A 24,582-nucleotide genomic window follows, 5' to 3' on the forward strand; every position below is an offset into this window, starting at 1 on the left:
TAATGTATCACTCGTGTGAATCTTTCTACAATCAAGGATGAAATAGGGTAGCGCTCAAATGGTCTAATAATTTGACCCGCCCAAAAAAATTACAAAAAATCAACAGTTTCGACTCATCGAAACGAAAAAGAAAAAGCCCAAAGCAAAATCCTTGTGGGTATTTTTCAATAGGGTCTCCTTTGACCCATTCTGTACGTGGTGGCTATTTGAATTCATGGTTGTTCCGTCTAGAAATGCGCTAGAATCTCAAGCGCAGAAATTTCTAGCGCACAAATGCCTAGTGCCTAGTTGTTACTTACTTAGGCCTTTGCCTAGATATTAATTACTTACTTACTCAGACGTGACACGGGCTATTCAGCCCAACTCGGCATCAAGAAGCTGCTGGACCAAATGCTTCCATTAGGTTCTGTCTTCTTCGAGTGGTAAATAAACTTCAGTTATGCCTTGTCCCACTTGTGACCATCTTTTCGGAAGCCCCCAAGCGGTTCGACATCCTTTCTGAAGAAATTATGCCAAGATTTCGCCTGACCACCTGGTTTTTCTTCCATGAGGAAGCGGGGGTGGCTAGTAGTACCTGGCGTGTCAGGGTCTCTTCCGGGCGCCTCATTACGTGATGTAGCCACTTGAGATGTCTTTTTTGATCATGGTGAAACGTCATGTTTTTGTCCGCATAGTCTCATCAGCTCTTGATTGCTGATTTTTTGTGCCAGTCGTATGTTGCTGATAGCTCGTAGACATTTTCGGTCAAAAGTGTCAAGCTGACGCTCTTCCTCCGCCTTGAGGGGCCAGGTCTCACATCCGTGTTGTAAAACGAACGCACACATGCTGAGTAGATCCTGAGCTTCCTCACGAGGTTGATTTCCCATCTTGTCTAAAGTGATTTGCGGAGCTAGCCAAAGACGGACCAAGCTTTGCTAATCCTGCCTTGAATCTCACTAGTTGCTCGACCTTTAGCATTTATAGATGATCCTAGGTATTTGAACTGTTCCACCCTCTCAATAAGTTTTCCACTGAGCTGTATAGAAGTATTCTCTTTGGATACTTTGTTTTAGGGATACTGATCGCAAGTCCTGTCTCACTAGCCGTTTTTGCTACTCTTACTCTTTCTATCATATTTTGTGCTTTCTGGTCGAAGTCTGCGAGTAGTATACCATCGTCTGCATACTCGATGTCAGCAATTGTTTCTTGTGATGAAAATTTATTGGACTTCAATTAGAATCTACGAGTACTAGTATTACTACTACTAACAACTCACTGCAGCAGCAAGCACCCTCAGGCTAACACAGCTGCGCACTCACACATGCTCCTATCTAAAGCTCCTATCTACAAAAATGTGGAATTTTATATTTTTTGCCAGAAGGCAGATCACGCTCATGTGTATTTATTTGTTTGTTTTTTTTTTGTTTTTTTTTTCCCAGGGGTGATCGTATCGACCCAGTTTGGTACTCGCAGAGTCGAAGTCTGCGAGTAGTATACCATCGTCTGCATACTCGATGTCAGCAATTGTTTCTTGTGATGAAAATTTATTGGACTTCAATTAGAATGTACGAGTACTAGTAGTACTACTACTAACAACTCACTGCAGCAGCAAGCACTCTCAGGCTAACACAGCTGCGCACTCACACATGCTCCTAAGCTCCTATCTACAAAAATGTGGAATTTTATATTTTTTGCCAGAAGGCAGATCACGCTCATGCGTGTTTATTTGTTTGTTTTTTTTGTTTTTTTTTCCCAGGGGTGATCGTATCGACCCAGTTTGGTACTCGCAGAGTCGAAGTCTGCGAGTAGTATACCATCGTCTGCATACTCGATGTCAGCAATTGTTTCTTGTGATGAAAATTTATTGGACTTCAATTAGAAACTACGAGTACTAGTAGTACTACTACTAACAACTCACTGCACCAGCAAGCACCCTCAGGCTAACACAGCTGCGCACGCTTCTCCTCCATCCCAGTCTAATCAAAGCTTCCCTCTTTACACCCTCCCGAGAAGTTTCAATTTTCTTTACATCCTTTCTTACGACCTCTTCTTCTTACATTCAGTTCTTTCATTCTTGTTTTCGTTTCGTTTAGATGGATGGCCGAAAAGGACAATATTTGGCAATCTGTCGACCTTTCCCCGCAAAACGCGCACTAGCCATTTCTATCTCTTTTTATTATAGCCAAAGAAAGTGGGATAGAGCCATATTTTTTGCATAGCTTGCTTTTTCAAATGCCGTCTGGCAAACGGGCACAAAACAATCCATAGACAAATCCTTTGGAAAACACTTAACAAATCCTCCTCTGTCTTCCAAAGCGCCCACGTTCCAGAACCATACTTCACCACTGTCATCATTATAGCTTCCAACGTTGAACATCCACTTGATTTCTTGTTGCCCAATATGACGGTGATTCAAAAGATGCTATGCAACAATTTTGATAAAGTCATATCTGTGACCTGCCCTATTAAACGAAATATATCCGACCGATCAATCCAATCTGCTTTCCAGCATCTAACTCAAGTTTCAAGATGATTAGTAGTTTTTAATTAGTAGTTTAATTAGTAGTTTTCTCCTAAACACCTTACGTTTCCTTTTCACAAATAGCACAAAATTAGAATCCTGAGTTTTATTTATCAAAATTGTGTTTGTGTTATGCTGATGGCCAAATATAAAGCTCTCTTGTACAAACATCTGTTCCCTTATAACAGTCAAGAAACCAAAACTGATTTTCCAATTTTTAGCAGGAATATTTAAATAATGTAAGATGCTACTTTTAGAATTACCGATGACACACATTTTTTTTTCTACATCTAATATGGGAAAAGAAAGAATTTCTAATTTGAGAAACTCGTAAAAAGAAAAAAAAATGTATATAGATACCAATTTAATTATATTTAAATAAAACAAAGCATAATATATGACTGAATGGAGATAAGATGCATTTTTCAATGGCTTTTTGTGATCGGTCCTAAAAATAGTTTTACACAATATTGTCGCAAACTGGTTGTTCATGAGATTGCTGCCGATAACCAAAGGATGTTACAAAGACGTGGTCTTACTGCCTTTATTGTGGCGAATTTTGCTCGTTTTCCTCTATATCTTGTTTTTCTTGCCTAATTTTGCTGAAATACTTCTTAGAAGTTGTGAGTTCAGACTTTTCAAGTATTTCAAAACTACTTTATTAACAGCTTAACATTGAATAAGGATTACTAGTGCCATTTCTCGCAGAATTCCTAGTGCCACTAATGCAGCATTCCCTAGTAGAATTGGAAACGTTCAAAACAAGTTTAAATTTAATTAAAGGAAAATGATTGTAATTAAAGTTTGACAGAAACTGAATAAGAAATGACTTAGCTGAGATTAAACTTTTTATCCATGGTGGCTTTGAAAGAGGACTCATTATAGATTTATTCCTCATTCAAGATTAATCTGCATTATAATTCTGTATGGGATTGAGCGCTTACTTCAAGATTAAATGAAAGTCATCTTTTAATGAAAATTTTTTATTTACCTATTTTTTTCTGAATTTTGAAACAGGCAATAGCCTACTGTTAAATTATCTTGTGGCCAAGAAAATATGATATTTGAATGCCTTGTAAAGACGCTAGCATATAAACATATATGCGAAATTGCACCTATATATAAAATGGAAATAGAGCGGAAGGGGGGAGTGGCTTGAATGAGCCTCCTCCTGAAGGGGAAAATATTTCTGAAATACGTACTTATTTCCATGTTTCCACTCTCCAGGAAAATACTTCTTATCCAACCTGTGTTTAATAATAAACAACGTCAAAACTAAACTAATGTTGGTTTTCATGATAACTATGAGAGTTGCCATCGACAGAAAGTTTATGTTATATTTTTGTGCATAATTAGTATATCTTTTGCCTAATCAACAGTCTAAGAATGCATCAAAAGAATCTAGCACTTTCCGTATCAGTTTGCAACTTTAAAAAAAGAGGTACCTTTATTCAATAGAAACTGAAACTTTTAAACAGAACTTTTATTGCAAATAGATCTTACTGAAGATTTTTGACAATTTCTCAGTTTTTGTTTTCCTGATTATCAGTCCTGATTACGACAGGGCTTGTTTTATGTTTTTTTCTGTTTTTTTCTTCTACTTGATACTGCAGTTAGAACTGGCAATGGTGTTAGTTTATGTAACATTACTAGTAACAACTCACTGCAACATCAAGCCTCCTTTGGCCAACACAGCTGCCCACGCTTCTCCTCCATCCAATCTATTCAAAGCTTCCCTACTTAAAACCTCCTAAGAAGACCCAATTTCCTTTAAATCCTTTCTTGCGATCTCCTCCCATACCATTCGGGGTAAATCTGCTCTTCTTCGGCCCGAAATGATTTGTCGAAATGGGCAATCTTTGGCAATTTGTCATCCTTCATCTGCAGACCTTGTCCTAGCTGTCTCAATATTTCTCTCATTATAGCCCTAGAAAGCAGGATAGAATCGCATTTTTTGTATCGTTTACTGTTTGAAACACGGTTTGTCAGACGGGTTTTAGGAAGAACTTGTAGAGGATTCCTGTGGACAAAATTTAACAAATTCTCCATCATTCCAAGCGCTCCTGTTTCAGGTTAGGTTAGGCCACTCGACCACTGTCGTTGCTGTAGTTTCTACTACTGTATTCTTGGTTATCAGGCTTATCTTCCAATTCTTCCAATGCAGGCTTTTAACATCTTCACTGCAGCCACCATCTTTGATAATAATATGACTCAGATAATTGAAGCTAATTTATTTTATCGATCTCCTTGTTCCTCAACATCACCTCTCTGCTTTCAATTATTCCCAGTCAAAGCGGCTTATTCTTCTTAACATAATTTTTCAAACCTATTCTTGCACCCTGAACCCTCAAAATGAACCCTCAATGAACAGGGATAGAACCCAATCCTGCTTAACTCTTGATTCAGAACGAAACCAGCTACTAACCTCATTTAATACCTTAAGCGCTCCTACATAGCACTAATCAATTTAATGTTTTTATATGGTATACCATACAAGGATAGGACCTTTACTTAAGCTCTTCTATCAGCTAATTCAAACGCTTGCTTATAGTCTATAAAACTGACGACTAAAGAGGTCTGGTGACTCCAGCACTTCTCAATTGTTAATTTAAAAGTGAAGCTTTGGTTGACGCATCCTCCTTTTAAACCACACTGTTCTTCTCTTAAAACTGTATCTACAGCATCTCTAAATCTAAAAAGTATCATCATTGTAAGAAATTTGCTTCGTACAGAAATCAAGCTAATGCTTGTACATTTTTAACACACTCACTACTATCACCTTTCTTATAGAGGAGTTTAATTAGGGTTCTCCTAAAATCCTTAGGTACTTTCCGTTTTTTAAACATCGTATTCATAATCATGCGTAACTTATGTCTAACTTCACAACCTCCATATTTAAAAATACTCATTTATCACACTATCTGTACCTTTTTTAATCCTTTTAGTACTCTTTCTAATTCTTCCTCGCAAAATAAATAAATTTTCGCTTCCAAAGTGTCACAAAAGTTTTCGTTCGTTTTTGTATTATTTTCTAAAACCTTATCTCGGTTTAGCCCATCCTCAAAATGTTCTATACATCTGTCTTAAACTCTTTCCTTATCGATTCCACATTCCTATCTTTAACTGGGACAAATCCAGATTGACTATTCCTCTTTTTTAACATGTCAGTACTATATTTTACTGTTATACCGTCTGACCGCATCTTCCAGATCTTTTAATTTTATCCATGACCACCCTTTCACCCCTCCTTAATTCGTTTTTTAATTCTTTCTCTACTTTTCCTTGGCTTAAATTCTTCTTGTACAAACCATTCCTCTTTTCTGCTACGCTTAAAGCATTTTCACTTTTATTTCTAGCTGCATTTCCAACTTTCTTCCCTAAGACATCATCTGTCACGACGCAAAATATGTTCCTAGAATTGTTCAATCAATCTTTTACATTATCAACTTTTAGACTCTCCAGTTTAATATTCGACTGTTCCTGGGAAGTTTATCTAAAATTCAGATCCTCGAAACAACCAATGTCATCACTTCCTGGGAGGTATTTACCCCCCCCCCCGCCTAAATTTCAGCTTTAAGTTAACACAAGACCCTACTGGATAGTAATCATCACGTCTAACATCAATAACAGAACTCTGATGTAACCTAGTATCCTGTCAGTCTTTTGTTTACAATAACATTATCAGTAAGATTAGCCGTCTTACTATCATGTTAGTTTTATCTTAACCTGTGGGCGATTTTATGACCAAACTCTATGTTGTTATAGCTACATTTTTATACATCGTTACTATTTTCCTCTCCTACACCAAATTTACCCAGGCTAGGATAACATCTCTGTGTATTTCTAGCAACTTCGGTATTGAAATCCCCCAACAAAACTATATCTTACCTGGGACCCTTTCTGTTTGTTCCTATGACTGTAACCAAAATGCATGTGTCACTACTACCTCCATCAGTCGGTTCTACAGGGGCATATACTACAGTGATGTAAAATGCAAAACGATCAACTTAGTTGTAAAATGAGCAACTAGCGTTCTATTTATTAATATCTTCCCAACCTAAGCAAGATTTTGGAGAAAACGCTCCATAAATTCATTTGTGCCTTGTTATGTGTTATTTTCTAATAAGAGCCAGTTTTTTTTTGTCATTATGAATTTCAATTAGGAAGAATTCATTGTTAACCATGGCAGTTTGTATGAATAAAATGATTCTGATACAAAAGAAACCTTATAACAGTATATTCTTCAAAGACTGTTTTTAATTCTGATTTCAGTTCGAAATTAGTTTGGTTTAGAGTGACCATTAAAATTTCGTTTATTATTATTTTTTTGACCCAACAAGGGTTTACTGATTTTATAATAATTTGGAGGGCGGGCATCTAGCTGAAAAATACATGGTCAAATTTTTAGGTATGTGAGCCGCTTTCCTGAGCTTGATAATCACATTTATAATAAATAAAAAGTTAAATTACATTAATCATTTTCTATGGGCCAGGGGACAAATGCCCCTCCTAGACCTCGATTCCCCCCCCACCCTGCTGCAATTTAGTTTCTTCAAAAATTTTGTCTAAACTAAGATAAACCGGCTAAATTCAAGCATCCACAGAAACTGATTAGTTATCTTTGGTATATCTCTACCTCTACCGTATACCTATACGGGTCATTTTTCAATTTCCACTGTCATCTTCACTTGGTTTGGTAAGATTGGCTCCAACTTTGCCCCCCCCATAGGATTTTGACGAAATTACGCCATTAATTTTGAGGATTAATTCTGGCGTTTTAAAAGCAATAATTAAGACCTATAAAAATATGGAACCGTAAAAATAGGTAATGGATACGTAAGTACTTGTAGATGCATAAAACATAGAGCTGTTTAAACAGAGGACATGTCCAATAAGGTCATCTTATTACTTCAAACCCTAACAGCAGAGTAGGGGTGAAAGGACTAAATGGTAGTCCATATACCTTTATATGTGTATAAATCTTGGAACTAGACTGGCGGTGTTGTTGTTTCAAACCTTAACGGCAGAGTAGTAATGAAAGCATTACATGGTAGTCCATATACCCTCACACAAAATTTTGGAACTTGAACCGGTATTGTTGTTATTTCCAACTCTAACGGCAGAGTAGGTGTGAAAGGACTAAATGGAAGTTAATATACATGTATAAATTTGGGAACCACACTGGCGGTGTTGTTATTTCAAATCCTAACGGCGGAGAGGGGGTGAAAGGACTACATGGTAGTCCATATACCCTGATACAAAATTTTGGAACTGGAACTGGCAGTGTTGTTATTTCAAACCCTAACGGCAGAGCAAGGGTGAAAAGAATAAGTGGTAGTCCATAAGCATTTAGACATGCACAAATTTTGGAACTAGAATGGCAGTGTTGTTATTTGAAACCCCAACGGTAGAGTGGGGGTGAAAAGATGATAGTTCATATACATTTATACATATATAAATTTTAGAACTAGACTGGCGGTGTTGTTATTTCAAACCCTAATGGTAGAGTAGGGTTGAAAGGACTACATGGTAGTCCATATTACATGCATAAATTTTGGAACTAGGTGTTCTTATTACAAACCCTAACGGGAGAGTAGGGTTGAAAGGAGTACATGGTAGTCCATATATCCTAACCAAATTTTGGAACTGGAATTGGCACTGTTGTAAACCCTAACGGCAGAGTAGGGGTTCAAGCACTAAATGGTAGTCCGTATATTCTTACACTTGTATAAATTTTGGAACTAGACTGGCGGTGTTGTTATTTCAAACACTGACGGCAGAGTAGGGGGTGGGGAAAGCACTACATGGTAATCCATATACCCTATCACAAAATTTGGAACTTGAACTGGCAGTGTTGTTGTATCAAACCCTAACGGCAGAGTAGGTGTGGAAGGACTAAATGGTAGTCTGTATACTTTTATACATGCATAAATTTTGGAACTAGACTGGCGGTGTTGTTATTTCAATTCCTAATGGGAGAGTTGGGTTTCAAGGACTAAATGGTAGTCCATATACCCTTACACACGTATATATTTTGGAACTAGACTGGCGGTGTTGTTATTTCAAACCCTAACCGCAGAGTAGGGGTGAAGGGCTAAATGGTAGTCCATATACCTTTATACATTTTTGAATTTTGGAACTAGACCGGCGGTGTTGTTATTTCAGATCATAACAGCAGAGCAGGGGTGAAAGGACTACTTGGTAGTCCATATACCCTAATACGAAATTTTGGAACTGGAACTAGTAGTGTTTTTATATCAATCCCTAACGGCAGAGTACGGGGTGAAAGGACAGCGTAGTAGTCCATATACCCTAACACAATATTTTGGAACTGGAACTGGCAGTGTTTTTGTTTCAAACCCTATCGGCAGAGTTGGGTTAAATGGCTACGTTGTAGTCCATATAACATAGCACGATGTTTTGGAACTGGGAATGGTAGTTTTGTCATTTCAAACCCTAACGGCAGATTAGGGGTGAACGGACTAAATGGAAATCCATATACTTTTATATATTTAAAATTTTGGAACTAGACTGGTGGTGTTGTTTTTTCAAACCTTATCGGCAGAATAGGGGTGGAAGGACAACGTATTAGTCTATATACATAGCCTAACACAGTATTTTGGAACTGGAACAGGCAGTTTTGTTATTTCAAACCCGAACGGCAGAGTAGGGGTTAAGTGACTACGTTGTAGTCCATATAATCTAGCACAATGTTTTGGAAATGGAACTGGCAGTGTTGTTATTTGAAACCCTAACGGCAGAGTAGGGGTGAAAGGAATAAATGGAAGTCCATATAGATTTATATGGCTGACGGCTGACAGGACGTCAGCCGTCCTGGCTGAGTGGTTGGTGCGCTGGCTTGGGAATTCTGTGTCCAAGGGGCACGGGTTCAATCCCAGTTGTGACCAGTTATTTAGTTTGGGACGGGGGTCAGTGGCGTGACTCTCTAGGCTCAGCCAGAGTCGGCCCAGCTCTAAATGGGTACCTGGAGAAATCTGGGGAAGGTAAGCAGGAAGGGTATGTGAAAACACAGGATGGTTGGCCCCCAACCCCTCATTGCACTTCCTGGCTGAAGGGCCATGAAACGGAGATCAGCACCGCCGGTTTGGATGTTAAGGGTCTAGTGCCGTCTTACTTACTTACTTTACTTACATATACATTTATACATATACAAATTTTTGGAACTAGAATGGCGATGTTTTTATTTCAAACCCTGACGGCAGAGTTATTTAGGAACTCTTTTTTTTTGTGTGTATGTGCATGTGTGTGTAGATGGCAGGTCTTTATCATTTGTAAAATAATTAGGTGTAGACTATTTATAAAAGAAATTGTTAAGTTTTAATTTTTTAATTTTTTAATTTAAATTTTTAATTTTAAGGAAAAAGCTTTGGAAATAACAAGGCTACGGGTAAAAAAAAAAGAAAAAGGAAAGAAGCTCGAAAAAAGTGTGGAGAATTTTGTTAGCTCTGGGACACTTTCTTTAACGGATTTAGTGGCAACGAGGGTCGATAGTCTTCCCGAAACTCATTTCTCGTATGTCAACGGCTCATCCAATTAACATAATGATAGCAAGAGAAAGACAAATGTACTTTTCAGCACTTAATTGAAATCTCAATGTCTGGTGATTGATTACAATAATGAATATGGGAAAGGTTTATATGTTCCTTTTCGCAGATAAAAACTGTCTAGCTTTCATGTATTGTCGTATTTTAGGGGCGGGTGGATAATTTTCTTTTATTGCTTGGTGGGATCTTTTTATTATCGACAATCTTGTGGCGATATTTTCAAAAGGAAAAAGGGAGATTACTTTGCTATTGTTCCATGGTATAAAGTGCGCTTTAATTTCATTGGCTTTTGTCTGTGACCAATTCTCGAAGGCCAATCATGGTTCAGTTGAAGATTGATGAGAAACACTACTATCCATAATATACCTTACTGTTACTAACTTTACCCATTATCTACCTATCTTAATAATTTGAATGAGCAGAGCACACAAAAATAAAAAAAAAACTTAGCTGTTTTAGCTGTTTAGCTGTTTTAGCAATGGCTAAACCTGATTTTGAAATCTTGTAAGTGTAAGTGAAGAGTGTAAGTATTAAAATATAAATTAAAATATAATAATAATATGAATATATAATATAACTATAAATAATATAAATATAATATAAATATATAATATAACATAATATAATAAATATAACTTAAAATAATTATTATATAACTACTGTAATCATTGCCGACTGATTTCAATTATTCAATTAAAATTCAATTAAAAATTCAAATTATCTTCGCATTTCACCTAAACGATTGGAGCTGTTCTATTTTTAAGAGTCGAGCTTCGGTAAACATTGACTCATTTCTAAGGTCCTTGCGTTGACATTGGCATTTAAAATAAAATTTCTGGCACCGTATTATCAAACAGGGGTCACAGCTCATAAAAGCACCATCAAAGTGCACATGGTTCAAAACCGAATTAGGTATACACAAAGTGAAATATATAAGGATAATTACTTATTTCTTCTCTATCTTCCTAAATTTCTTCTCTATCTTCCTCTGTGGTATAGGAATCGAAAGATAATCAAAAAGTTCCATCTTCCGAACATTACTGAGAAGCTGACTGATCTACACAAAAAGCTCTCAGAAACGGCGTATCGGCGTTTGTCGCCTCACCACGGTCTGATCCGTTTGTATGATTAATGTCTGTTGACTCTCGTTTTTTTTTTTTTGTATCACATTTTTTTTTTTTTCGTTTTTCTTCAAGTCTTTACTCCACTATTTATCTTTTTGATGTAAGTGGGTTAAAAATAAATATTATTATTATTATTATAATGTTTTTTAGATAATTAGTTACACTTGAAACCAGGCTAGAGGGGTAAGCGAAAATTCTGGGGACAAAATGAGGCCAAGCGGAGGGGTGGTCAGGGACTGGAAGCTGTACCCACTGGCTCATAACAATTTATGTCTCTGGTTTATTAGTGTTTCACAAAAAAAGAAAAAATCTAAATCAATGTCTTATAATGTCATTATGTTTTTTTTTCGTTTTATAGATGCCAGGAGAAGAAGCTTTTGCAGTTCTTGTGAAGTTGATGCTGGAATACAGGCTTGGAATGTAGATATATATAGGAATATAGATAGGAATATAAACCGTCTCTAATTAATCTGATTAATTAATTATGTATATTTCGTTTTATAGATGCCAGAAGAAGAAGCTTTTGCAGTTCTTGTGAAGTTGATGCAGGAATATAGACTGCGTGAAATGTTTAAACCAAGTATGGCCGAACTTGGACTTTGCGTGTTTCAACTTAAGCACTTAGTCGAGGTATGTTTTTGTTTCAAGTTTACACCTACTGCTACTATTAATTAAGAGCACCAGAAATATTAAATATAATATCTGAATTGATTAAGCATAGTATCTAAATAAATAATATAATATATAATTACATTACTTAGAGTTTAATTTAGAATAGATTAATTAAATTAATAAGAAAGTAACTAATTTGACTAATTAAATCTAGTCAAATAAATCAAATATAATATCTAATTAAATTACTTATAATTAATTAGAATAGATTAATTAAATAAGCAAGAAACGGTTAATTTGAATAATTAAATCTTGTTAAATAAATTAAATATAGTATCTAAATAATTAAATACGATATCTATAAATATAATATAATGTATCATTAAATGTTAACTAAATAATAATCGATTAAGAGTAGCGATAACCCACCAGGCCTAGCCCAGTTTCAGTGTAGTAGTTCGAAAGGCTATTCGCTATTAGAAAGTTAGAAAGGCTATTCGAAACGCTATTCAAAGGCACTTAAGTTTACTTCTACTGCTGCTAATGACTAATAGCAACAACGAACCATGTGGGGCAAGTATAGTCTGGGTGTTGTAATTAAATATGTTATAATTCTGTTAACTTTAATTTGTAGCGTAGTTATATAGTGATTTAATATTTTAATTGATAATTATTGTATTATATATTAATTTAATTATTAGTGTTTATTATTATAATCCATAAGAACTTATAAAATAGTGAAAACTCAAAATAACTTGATAACCATATAATTTCGGAAAAGGAACTGAACCAATTGGTAGAGCATTTTGGAATTAGAAATGGAAGTATGCGAATATAAACTCAACAAAAAATGTCACATAGCTTCTTTTGAGCTACCATAGCTTAGTTCCTTACACTCATTCGCCCTACTATATTTTTAGATTTACTGTTTGCTCCCTTGCATGAAGTTCCACTTCCACTCAATGTTTTATTGTGACATCTTTTCATCCCATTTGAGAAAGTGCTGAGCTGACTATTGTTTAGGTTTTGTTTCTAGTTGAGTGGTTGGCACGCAACACTTGAAATCCTACGGTTGAAGTCTGTAAGTCTGTAAGCTCAGCCAGGGTTGACCCAGCTCCTAATGAGGGCTTAGAGAAATCAGAGGAAGCATCGGGTGATTCATCCCCAACCATGCATTGCACTTCAGGCCGAAGACAGATAATCAAGAGATCGTACAAGTGTGACATGTACCGCTGGCTAGCTTGCAAATTTTTTTTCCCTTTTTGCTGGATTAAGATAAAATTCTATGTTCAGGCAATCTTTTGTTACTGCCCAAAGGAATTGAACTCCGTTTTTTATTGCTTTACCATTTGATATGTTTTCGCTAAATGGAAATTGCATATAAACTTAGACAATTCCTCATAAAAATTTATAGATAAGATGCTTTCAAGGACATATCTATGATTTTGTTTGGAAGGGGGGGATGCAAAAATAAACATTGAAAATCACATCAAAAAAGTTTTGATATGTATTTTTGTTGCGTTTTACGAGTTGGAAACAAGTTTTTTTCTGGATACCGCCTTGGATGCTTTATTAACCAAATAGGATACACTACATCAGGTACATCCTATACTGTTAATGGACGCCTAGTAAAATAAGAGACATGTGATTAAAGATATTGATCGGCACTAGAAGCTGGGTAAGTTATTAATTGTAGACAATTCTTTTACATCTATAGGAACATAATGTTTGGTTCATGAGGAGAGGGTTCTCAATATGTTAACTCATTTCTGCGATCGACAAGAGAATTCAATCAAGTCGAGCTCTTTCAATGCTTCATCGTATTTTGAGTAGCTGTGTCTAAGTAATTTTTTATCATTACAAGACTGTTTGCTTGGTTCTTCGTCAGCCTCGGTTGCCAAACTGGACATACATTTTCAAGACAAGGCTTTGAATATCTTCATCATACACCCTTCACTCTTCAAAGCACCCACATCTCAATACCATATTTGGAAATTGTCGTAGTGTCGCTTCTACTACCACGTGCCACCTACTAGAAGTATAGCTTCTTCTACTACTTCTACTACCGTTCAAAAGGCTGTCTTTCCTTTCTTCCAAACTTTTTTTCAACTGCCAGAAAAAAACGCCCCTCAGCCTTGGTTATTCTGCTTTTAGCATCATGAGTGAATTCACCCTCCTTATTATTTCTACTTCAGTTAGGTACGTATTGTTTATCAGGTTTCTGCTACTAAACCAAACTTTAAAGGTTGGTTGCTATAAAAAAATGATCGTTTTTTTTTGCAACCACATCTTAAGCAAAGACGTATTCCTTAAAAATGGTTTTGTGAGCTTTAGCGTCGGCTGACCGTCTCAAAGACAAATTGACAAAGACAAAGACCTGTTTACGAATGTTTCAGTACCAAAGGTAACTTACAAAGTTGTCAAATTACTCAAATGATATTTTCTTAAAGTGATTAGGGATCTTGGATATGTCAGCAATTCGTAAAGCTAACTAGAGGCGAGTTTCAGGTTAAGGAAAATATAATCTTTTACTAATTGTTAAGTAAATCACTGTCTATCTAATATACCTACAGCATAAATAATACGTCCCCTATGTCTGCAAGGATTTCAATCAAAGCTAGTAACACCACAGGAACTTCCGAAGCTGTCCAATGACTCAAATGATATTTCCTTTGAACTGGTTTATAATATATTCCTAGCGGGTATGCTAGAACATTTTTAGGGACTGCGGTTTCTATACTTTAAAAAAGGAAATTCTCACTGTTTTTACAAAAAAAAAAATCTATAGTTCCTAATGATGTAAGTTTCATCAGCGGAAAACGTGAAAAGTTTAATCGTTTTTCTGAGATTTTTGGAAAAGTAGGTGTCAGCTTTTAGTTTTCTGTTTGTTTTTTTATCTCTTGGCCAAGTTCTTAAAGTTACGGAAAGACCGCTCGATTACTATTAAATAGTTTTGCCACACAAACTAAATTTTTTATAATGGACGACATAGGGCGATTCTTTCAGGATTGAACTAAATTATAGTAGACGACAAACATTGCGATTGAGCACAAATAAATAGAGGATTTAGTTCTAAAAATCGTCGTGACTCGAATTTTTTTTTTCATGGCTTAACATTTAACAGAGGAGAGCTAGTCAGGCAAAATTTAACTTGTTACTCTTTTTCAACTGTAGGCCCCCAAAAGCCACTATGAAGTGGCTAATGCTTGGAAGTCTTGTTCTGGGACTACCTAAAAACACACTGCACCAAACCTGAATGGGTGGACATTGCTGCATTTGGAAATCCGAAGGATCATTTGCAGCTCCTCCTTGTGTCCTGGTTTCTCTAGAGCCGTGATTCTCAATTTGGGTTGCATGCCCCACCTATGGGGCATGGCAATATTTTGGTTGGTCATGGGCAGCATGTACACCCTTCGGCTCACTATACTTTAGAGCCTCAATTTTGAAAAAAATTTCATGTGAGTCATGTCACACTAAAATTCATTTAAAGAGCAAAAAAGATGCATTATAATGTTGCGCCGACATCATGCATTGTATAAAAGGTGTTGTATTGAGATTTTTTTTTCATTAGTTTAATATAAGCCTAGAGGCCGATCCAAAAAGATACCAAGTTAATGGCCTTAAGCTTCCTTCAGGTAAATGCGCTTAAAATTTTGTGTAACTAAATCTTAATATCACGAGGGGGCATTAGGATTTTAGAAATGCATAGGTGGGGAATAGCCCAAAATTGATTGGGAACCACTGCTCTAGAGCCAATGTCGGTCCTAAGGTTTAAGTTTAAGGCTACTGACAAAATCTAACAAATGACCAGAGAAGAACAGTATGGTTTTGAAAAGACGGGCGATTTGGCTCACTGAGATTTAGGGAATAATGCGACGGGCTTACAAAAACACTTCGTTACCATAATCCAATGAAATTCAAGCACACTTTTTAGGATGAGAGCATAGGAAAGTAATATCTTTCTACTAAGAACAAATCATTGCGAGTAGCTGTCTGTTTTCCGCCACCTGATCTACATCTCAGAGCGCCATGGGTGCCGCGCAGTTTTGCTACGTGTGGCACTTTTCTGCCATGCTTGGTATACTTTAGCCAGGCTTTGAAAAATTTGGCCACACTTGGTGTGTGCCACTTTATGTATGGGATTTCTGATAGTCGGCGACCCCTCAAATAGTTCTCTTATCTCTCTCTAAACTTTTAGAAGAGGGAAGAATAAGTTTTTCTTCCCTTTAAAGATCGTATTGTTGCGACGATCATGCTTTAAGTGTTGCCATAAAAATCAACAAAAACCTCACTCCTATCAAATACCCCTGTTTTTCATTAGCCAAATTTAATATGCATGGTATGTCATTAAAAATAAACCAACAATGGCCGTTAAGTATCTCTTAACATTATATATGTTTTGTAATATTAATCAATAATATTATAACACTAATTTTTTTTTGTATTATTCTCTATTCAATAATAATTATTGGAATAACATTACAAGAAAAAAAATAGAGCCTTTAAAAGAGGATAGGAAACCTTTCATAAAATTAAAGGTTCCTCATGAGCTCCTTACCTAAATGATTTTTTTGTTGACCGAGTAACTGGCCCAATATAATGTATTATACTGGGGAGTCAGCGCATGTGTAAATTTTCATATTTGTTGCACCAAAGGGAGCTATTAAAACGTTTATTCTATAAAATATTATTCCCCCTCTCAATTCTGATGGGTGGAGCTCGTCCGGAATGAAGCAGACCTTGGTCTGCTGACCACGTACTACTGGATATGGGGGAATCCCCTAACTAAACGCTCCACGTAAAGGGTGGCCTTGACCTCACAAGGTGGGTGGAGCCCACCCCAGGGACACTCAATAGTTAGACTCTAGCTAATCAGGTACCGGGCGTAGGGTCGGTTGGGCTTGCGACCCTCCACCCGAACCTAATTGCAACAAATAGTGATGTTATTGCCTCGGATGATCGATCTTCTTTTTACCCTTCAAGACTTCAGCATGTCCCCGGACCGAAATTTGACCATCGTTTGAACCTTATTGACCAAGGTGGTCTTCGCCTGGCCACCTGAAATGTTCTGACCCTTAACTTCCCTGGAGCAAAGTTAATGCTTACGCTAGAACTCGGGCGTTTTGGCGTGGCTGTACCAGGCGTAACTGAAGATCGCCTTGTAGGAAATGACTCTGAAGACATCGGTGAAAGCTATCACCTAATCTGGTCGGGTGACCAGAGAACCAAAACTAATGGAGTTGCACTTGTGCTAGACTCTTGGACCAGGAGGTGCCTCCTTTCTTACGAGCAAATTTCAGACAGGATACTAACAGCGCAAATCCAGCACAAACATGGAAAATGGACCATCATTGTCTGGTACGCCCCAACAAACCAAGCCTCAGATGACGTGAAAGATCGTTTTTACGCCCAGCTGTCTAGAATCCTAGCAAAAGTATCCCCTCATGATGTTTTAACCCTTCTTGGCGACTTCAACGGCACTGTCTGAGATACAGACTGTGTTTGGAACAGTGTTCTAGGACCTGTAACACCCGACTGCTTGAACGACAATGGGCTGAGGCTCCTTCAGCTGTGCAATATACACGATCTCGTGATCACCAACACCCTTTTTCAAAGGAAAGAAGTTCACAAATATACCTGGTATAGCAATGTCAGACGAACAACAAAGATGTTAGACTACATAATCGTGTCCCGACGCTGGCGTTCCTCTATAACTAATTGCCGAACTTACAGAAGTGCAGAATTGGGAAACACTGACCACAGGCTTGTCGTTTCTAACCTTAGACTACGCCTGAAAGCCCAGAAAAGTGACCACCGTCCTCCCAAATTAGACCTGAACAATCTCACAAACTCCAACACGCGCCAGGTCTATGCTGTCTCCATCTCAAACCGTTTCGACTGTCTTGGTCAAATTTCAGAATCTGAAGAAGCATGGCAACTATTCAAGGACGGCGTACTGCTTTCGGCCGAAAGTACTATTGGTCGTCTGAAACCCAGAAAAAAGTCCTGGATATCGCAGGAAACTCTAGATATTATTGAACAGCGTCGCGAAGCACGCCTAGAGAAGGACATGGTTACCTACAGACGTCTAAATGGCGTAAGAAATAAATTCCTCCACAGAGACAGAAAGCTGTTCACCGAAAAAAAGGCAGCTGATCTCGAGGAGGCCGCCAGAAAGGATGACACATGCGCTTTATACAAACTCCTTCGGGATCTTACAGATGGAAAGCCATCCTCTCTAGGCCCTATCATATCTAATGATGGAAATATTATCACTGACAAGAGTGCTCAACTGTCTGCCTGGAAGGATCACTTCTCTTCACTTCTAACCCTGGACTATGTTAGCCAACCCGACCCTGACCTTCTTCAAGTTGCATCCAACACCCCTGAGGCCCTGTGTGAAAGTGTGCACCACCCCTTCACCTCTACAGAAATCTTAAATTCTCTGAAACGGATGAAAAATAACCGAGCCCCAGGAGTCTGTGGTATCCCTGCAGAACTGCTGAAATATGGTGGGGCAGCGACCCTTCTCTGGCTCCAAGTACTGTTTTCCATAGTATTTCGAACAGAATGGATTCCAAAAGACTGGCGAGCGGGCATCATTCTGCTTCTCTGGAAACGGAAAGGCAGTCGCAGAATCTGCTCTAACTATCGTGGCATCACACTCCTCTCTGTGCCCGGGAAGCTCTTCGTTATGACCCTCCTGGACCGCTGTACCACTTTCCTCAGAAGCCAACGAAGAATCCAACAGGCTGGCTTCATGCCAGGAAGGTCCACCGTGGAGCGAATATTCACAATGCGGCAGCTGATAGAAAAGACTCGAGAATTTCAGCAAAAAGCATATATTGCCTTTGTGGATTTCAAGGCTGCTTTCGATTCTGTCGACCGGCAATCACTCTGGCTCATATTGAAAACAGCGGGACTACCAGCGAAGTACTGCAACCTTTTCGAGCGGCTCCACAAAGGGACTGAGAGCTGCGTGCAAGTCAATGGCAGACGTAGCTCATCTTTAGAAATCAATACTGGAGTCCGTCAGGGTTGTGCTGCTGCCCCAGAACTATTTAATTGTGTCATCGACTACATTATGACTCGGACCATAAACCGCCTCCAGTTTGGGTTGCATTACGGTGATACAGTACTTTCAGACGCTGACTATGCCGATGACCTTGCTCTTGTCTCCGATTCACCGTCGAAGCTCACAGAAGCCCTGCAAATTCTTGCTGATGAAGCCTTAAAGATAGGGCTGTCGATTAATTGGAAGAAGAAAAAAGTGATGTTTGCTGAATCCCGCAATTCGCCACGTCCCCCGCCAGTCCTAATGGTCGGTGACAAACCAGCTGAGATTGTTGAGGAATTTACGTACCTAGGACCAAGATGCGCATATACAATGCTTCGGTGGGATCCATGCTTCTTTACGGAGCCGAAACTTGGCCAGCCACTCGGTCTGTGCTTAGCACCGTAAATTTATCTCAAACAAAATACCTTCGCCGCATTGAAGGACTACGTTGGCACGATTTTGTTAGCAACGAGAACCTCCTGGTGTTAACTGGTCAAACGCCCTTCTCAGTCAAACTCGCCCAACGAACACTACGCTGGTACGGACATCTCCTTCGCATGCCCCCCGACACTCCCGCACGAACGATTTTCGACTTTGATCCCGTGCTGCACGGCGGGAAACACCCAAGAGGTCGTCCCCCAACCGGATGGAAGGACACGACAGGTGCCTTCTTAGTCATGGCAGATATTCAGGAGGATGTCCACATCCTTGCAAGAGACCGGTCCAAATGGAGGCACCATGTAGCATCACTCTCGACGCCGGAAGCATTTCGGCAGGAGCATTAAGTCAAGTCAAGTAAGTCGATTCTTATTGAATGGAGATGCACAGGGTGATTACATGCCTGTGGTAGGTCGGATGAAATGTGTTTCTTGGGACTCCCCGTGTGAGACTCCTAAGCGGTTTCCACCTTAGGGACGCCTTTGGGAGTATATAGTCGAAAATATAGCAATTTTTAAATCGCTTTCAAAATTTATGCACCAAAAGTGTAATTTGAAACTAATTTTGTTTCGATTATAACCAGTATAGACACTACAACAACAAACAGTTAGGGGTTATTTAAATATAGCTTAATCTTGGGAAGGGGAGGGGAGGAGGTACTAAGCTAAGACAAGTTCTGGCGCAGTGAATTTCTCGGTCTACCCTGGCTAAAACTTTTTAGCGGATAGTGGCAAAGGTTCTTTTGGAAGTTCTGTGGTCTAAAAAGAGCACAAAATTAGATTTCACCTTATTTGTTTTTCTATGTGGAATGTAAAGTCTGGAAAAAGAACGGAAATCTTTTCAAACTGCACGAGTTTTTGAATATAGATGATGATTTGTAAAGATGATGATGAAGACTTGGATCATTTTCTCCGGAAATGCCCGGCGCTCTTGGATATACGGGAAATTTATTTGCATGGGATTGATTTGATGCTTCCGGGTATTCTACAAAATAGTAACCCAGCCACAATATTTCGAGTGGGAGTATATATAGATAAATCCTTAATAAGAAGAAAAAGTTTTATATGAATAATTTCTTTTGTAGTTAGATTAGGCACTTTTTGCGTTGAATTCTGTTTTTTGTGCGTGTTCGTACTGTTGTTAATTTCCTTGCTTGTTTGTTATTTATTTATATTTTTGTGTGTATATTGCCCATGGGTTTTTGAAATACACCTATCTATCTATCTATCTATCTATAGTCACTCTGTTTCTCTATTGTTAAAGATTCTTAATTGGCATCACAACATATCAAGTATGTAATTTGAAACTAATTTTGTTTTGATTATAGCAAGTTGTGGACAATAGAATTTCACTGTGGCTGTAGTTGAATAAATAGTTGTCTTAAGCGTTTTTATCATGCATAACAAATCGATTTTGAAAATAGAAAGTGATGAACGTAATAGCGTGAAAACAAGTCGTTCTTTGAATAAAAGCCTCTGACACCTTCACAGTTATAAGACTGTAGGAGAGGATTGATTTTAATAGGCTGTTCCACGGTTGTCAGTCTAAGAAGTGAGACCTTTTTTTTTGCTCTTTGGGCATCTCGATTTATATTAACATGTATTCAAAATGTTAAAACAGGGTTTAGCGATGACTTCGCTGCTTGGAGAATTCCGTCCACATCCATTTTCTTTACCTCATCTTTTTCGACTGCCATGAACTTAAGATTACTGGGTCTGTCATTTCCCATCGTTATTTCCCAACGGTGTTAAGGAGAAAGACGAAAATGGGCGCTTGGCGTTTATAAAATGGGCGGAAATGGCCAAATGGGCGTTCATTTGGTAAATTTGCTTCAGCACCAACAGGTCAGCATAATTTTTTTGATCGTCAAATCTTTGTGGCTGAATTTTTATAGAATTTCATCGCTCGATTTGTTCTTACCTTTGTTTTTTTTTTTTCTTTAATCTGTTTCCCTATCTACTAGCTCTGAATACACATTTTTCTTAAATGCTAATTTCTGATCTTATTGCTAAGTATATATGGTAATACTTATTGCTAATTAATTTTTTCTCGTAGGAATATGATTAACTAGTCAATCTGATCCATTTCCCTCATTATTTCTAAAGTAAATGCATTTAGTCTGCTGATATAGGTTTCTGATTAACTATTTAATGGTAACTCTGCGCCTGGTGCGCGGGAGACTGCTCGAGCCTGCTATTTTAACGTTTGAATAATTGCATGGTCTCTTTATGAGCAGCTTACAGAAGTGGAAACTGGCACTGGTAGAAAAAACCTCAGTGCCATCTAGCTTTTGGTGACTCTTGGTATCTTTTTCAGTGTGATAATCAGAATAATTAATTTAATTTGAGTAGTTGGTAAAAATTAGTGTAGTAATAAGTGTTTGATCTTAGTTCCTGACTGAAAAATGATTACTAAGCTCCAAAAAATGTCAAGTGTTGCCAAATGCCAGATGGCGTTGAGTTTTTTTTTTTATACCAAAAGTAGTGCCAGTTTCCACTCTTATAATTTCCCATTTTTCTGGGTCTCTTCATATGTTTTTCACCTATTTGATTTTTTCACTTAGTTTGTTTCTATAAAGTTCTTCATTCCACTTCTACTTAGATTAGGTGGTTAAACATAAACTGTTAATACATTTTAATTACAATCTAATCATTATTGTTGAATTTTCTTGCTTTATTTTTCTTTATCGTTAATCCTTCTATTTACCCGCATTTTTACGTTTTTGCTACTCTGTCAATATTTGTAGTTTTTTTAAAGGGATTGTAAATTTAAGGCTCTTCAGTAAGAGTCTTGTCTCTATCAAATTGTTTTTATTACTTCACGAAATTGTCTTAGAGATAGAACTAGGAAAAGGGAGACATAGCAACTACATTAGGAATTGTGTTAGCCTCAGACTTAGGAAACTCTAAAATTTAATGCATGGGGACAGCATACTGTTTACACAACCAAAGCTTCAAATTGAATTTCCGTGTCTGAAAGTCGTGATGAATGGAAGAAGTTCGAAACGAACGAACTTTGAATCCGAAAGCACGGGAATGGTATTAATTGTGACGAGCAGCTTTCATTTGGATGGAATTATTTATTTATTTGTTTATTATTAATTTAATAATTATTAATAATTAATAATTAATAATAATAAATTATTATTAATTAAATTATTTTATTAATAATTTTATTATTAATATTTATTATTAATTATTTATTTATGAACCAGAAGTAAATTGAAAAATTATTTTATGATTTAACGAAAAAAATCTTATTTTAAAAAGTAAGAGATTATTTGTGATGACGTTTTTGTAGGGACAGTGCAGCGGCAAGCTCTTGGTCTTAGTGCTTAGGTGTAAATTACATTTAACACTTGGTCACACTTGAAGTTTAGTCTCTTCTATAAGAGCCTTGTCTGTGTTAAGATGTATTGCTTTACGACAATGTGTTTGCGAGATCTAGTGAAGAGAGACTTTAGCGATTGCATTTGGAATTGTATAGAATCAAGTCTGAATGAAACTGGTCTTGAAGACTATTCACACAACCAAAACTCCAAATAGAATCTCCGTTTTTGAAGGTCTTGTTGTATAAAAGTGACATACTTTGAATGAAAAAGCACGAAATTTTTGTTTGGGGGTGGAGTGTTTACCGAAACATTTACAAAACGCGTCAAAAAGTTGTTTATATGTATTCTTGTTATTTTTTTACGAGTTGAACAATCTTTTTTTGGGGGGAGGGCGGGGTCAAACCTTGTAACTTGTGTTTACACATAGTAAACCCTGTGTTTATTTTGATGTAGAAACTTTTATTAGGCTTAAAAGTATTTTCGGACTAAAATAGAAATGAGGAATTGTTTTTCCAGGGTTTGTACGAAGAATGGTAAACTATATTCACCTTTAACGAGGAGTTGGGGGGGGTGTCACCAAACACAAACACAAGAAGTTACTCGAAATGATAATGAATAATTCACAAACAAAAAGCAATTTATTTAGGGTGTAGGACAAAATTTGTAATCAAACCAGACAAAAAAAAAAAAAAAAAAATGAAGAGGAATTGTGGAGGTCACAAATTTTCAAGGATGGACAAGAGGAGCTCTTGCATGCTCCTAAGCAGTTGACTCAAACAATACCCTTGCGATTGAAGAAAATGGATGGTTTTAATGTTTAGAGATGTAGCTAGTAATCTCTGAAGCTGAAGCTGTGCCTGTTCAACAGCAATATAGTCTGCATTATAAACAACAAGTAAACCAATAGGGAAAATTTTTATCAAAGAAAGTGGAATGCAACTTTAAATGAATATTTCGACCCTATATCCAAGGGCCGTCCTTAGCAAAACAAATGAAAAAGAAAAAACTCACATTAAAATACAATTACTTCAGGAAAGTTCAACCATGACTGGGACATCAAGTGAAGTGAAAAAGGCAATTCATTTAAATGTAATAAAGACATTTACAAACAAGCTCCTAAAGCTAACCTTGCCTTTTTGACAGCCAACTTAAGTCTGTCTATAACAGGTTGAGTGGTATTGTTTACTGTATTTTTAATATAATCTGCTAAATCATTTTCAATTAAATTTGTATATAAGGCATTAAGTAAATATTCTCCCAAATCCCTATTTTAAGAAATATTAATACTTATTCTTATTTTAATTTCAATTGCCTCTTGAACAACCTGTTTTATGCCTAAATCATTGCTAGCAAGGGAAGTTTCTGCAAAAAGTATTTTATGGCTAGGATTGTCAAAAATATGACTGCTTAAAGGAGAATCAAAAGAAATATTTGTAGTATTAGAATTAAAAGCTTTATTTATATCATTTTGTGTGCTGTTGTAGACTTTTTTCAAATTTTTATGGGTTCTACCAACATAGTAGTTGCCACAGTCACATTGTATTTGATAAACCTCTTTTTGGAGAATAACTGGGGTTATATCTTTGCCAGAGTTTAGGAAGTTCATGATTTAAAAATTATTTTGTGTGCAAACTTTTTTTTTTAATTTGTAGTATCCGTTTTGACATATGGGTACGAATCCTGGAGTCTATCTAAAGTTGTGGAGAAAGTCTGCTTTTATTTGGGAACAATAGTCTAAAAGACTATTTGCGGTTAGCTGGACTGATATAGTATCTAACATCTAGACCTTACCTTCACAAAGCAACCAAAAATAACTGATAAAGTCAGACATAGAAGGTGGTTGTTCTGGAGTCACATGACTCGAAATGTGACTCCAGTGGAGTCACTTGAGTCACGACCCGTGGGGGTGCGTTTCTCCAGATAACTGGTGGACAACAGGTTACGATTGGTCGTTG

General features: G+C 37.2%; 1 protein-coding gene across 1 annotated transcript in view; it reads left to right on the forward strand.

Annotated features, from left to right (window-relative positions):
• LOC136037360 (ecotropic viral integration site 5 ortholog-like) overlaps positions 1-24,582 on the forward strand; it is a gene marked incomplete at its 5' end in the record, with an annotated part of 120,726 nt that overhangs the window by 15,671 nt on the left and 80,473 nt on the right. Inside the window, 1 exon segment of the mRNA XM_065720065.1 lies at positions 11,694-11,819. Coding sequence (XP_065576137.1) covers positions 11,694-11,819 — 126 coding nt within the window.

Source organism: Artemia franciscana, chromosome 16 (assembly GCF_032884065.1).
Source record: "Artemia franciscana chromosome 16, ASM3288406v1, whole genome shotgun sequence".
NCBI lineage: Eukaryota > Metazoa > Arthropoda > Branchiopoda > Anostraca > Artemiidae > Artemia > Artemia franciscana.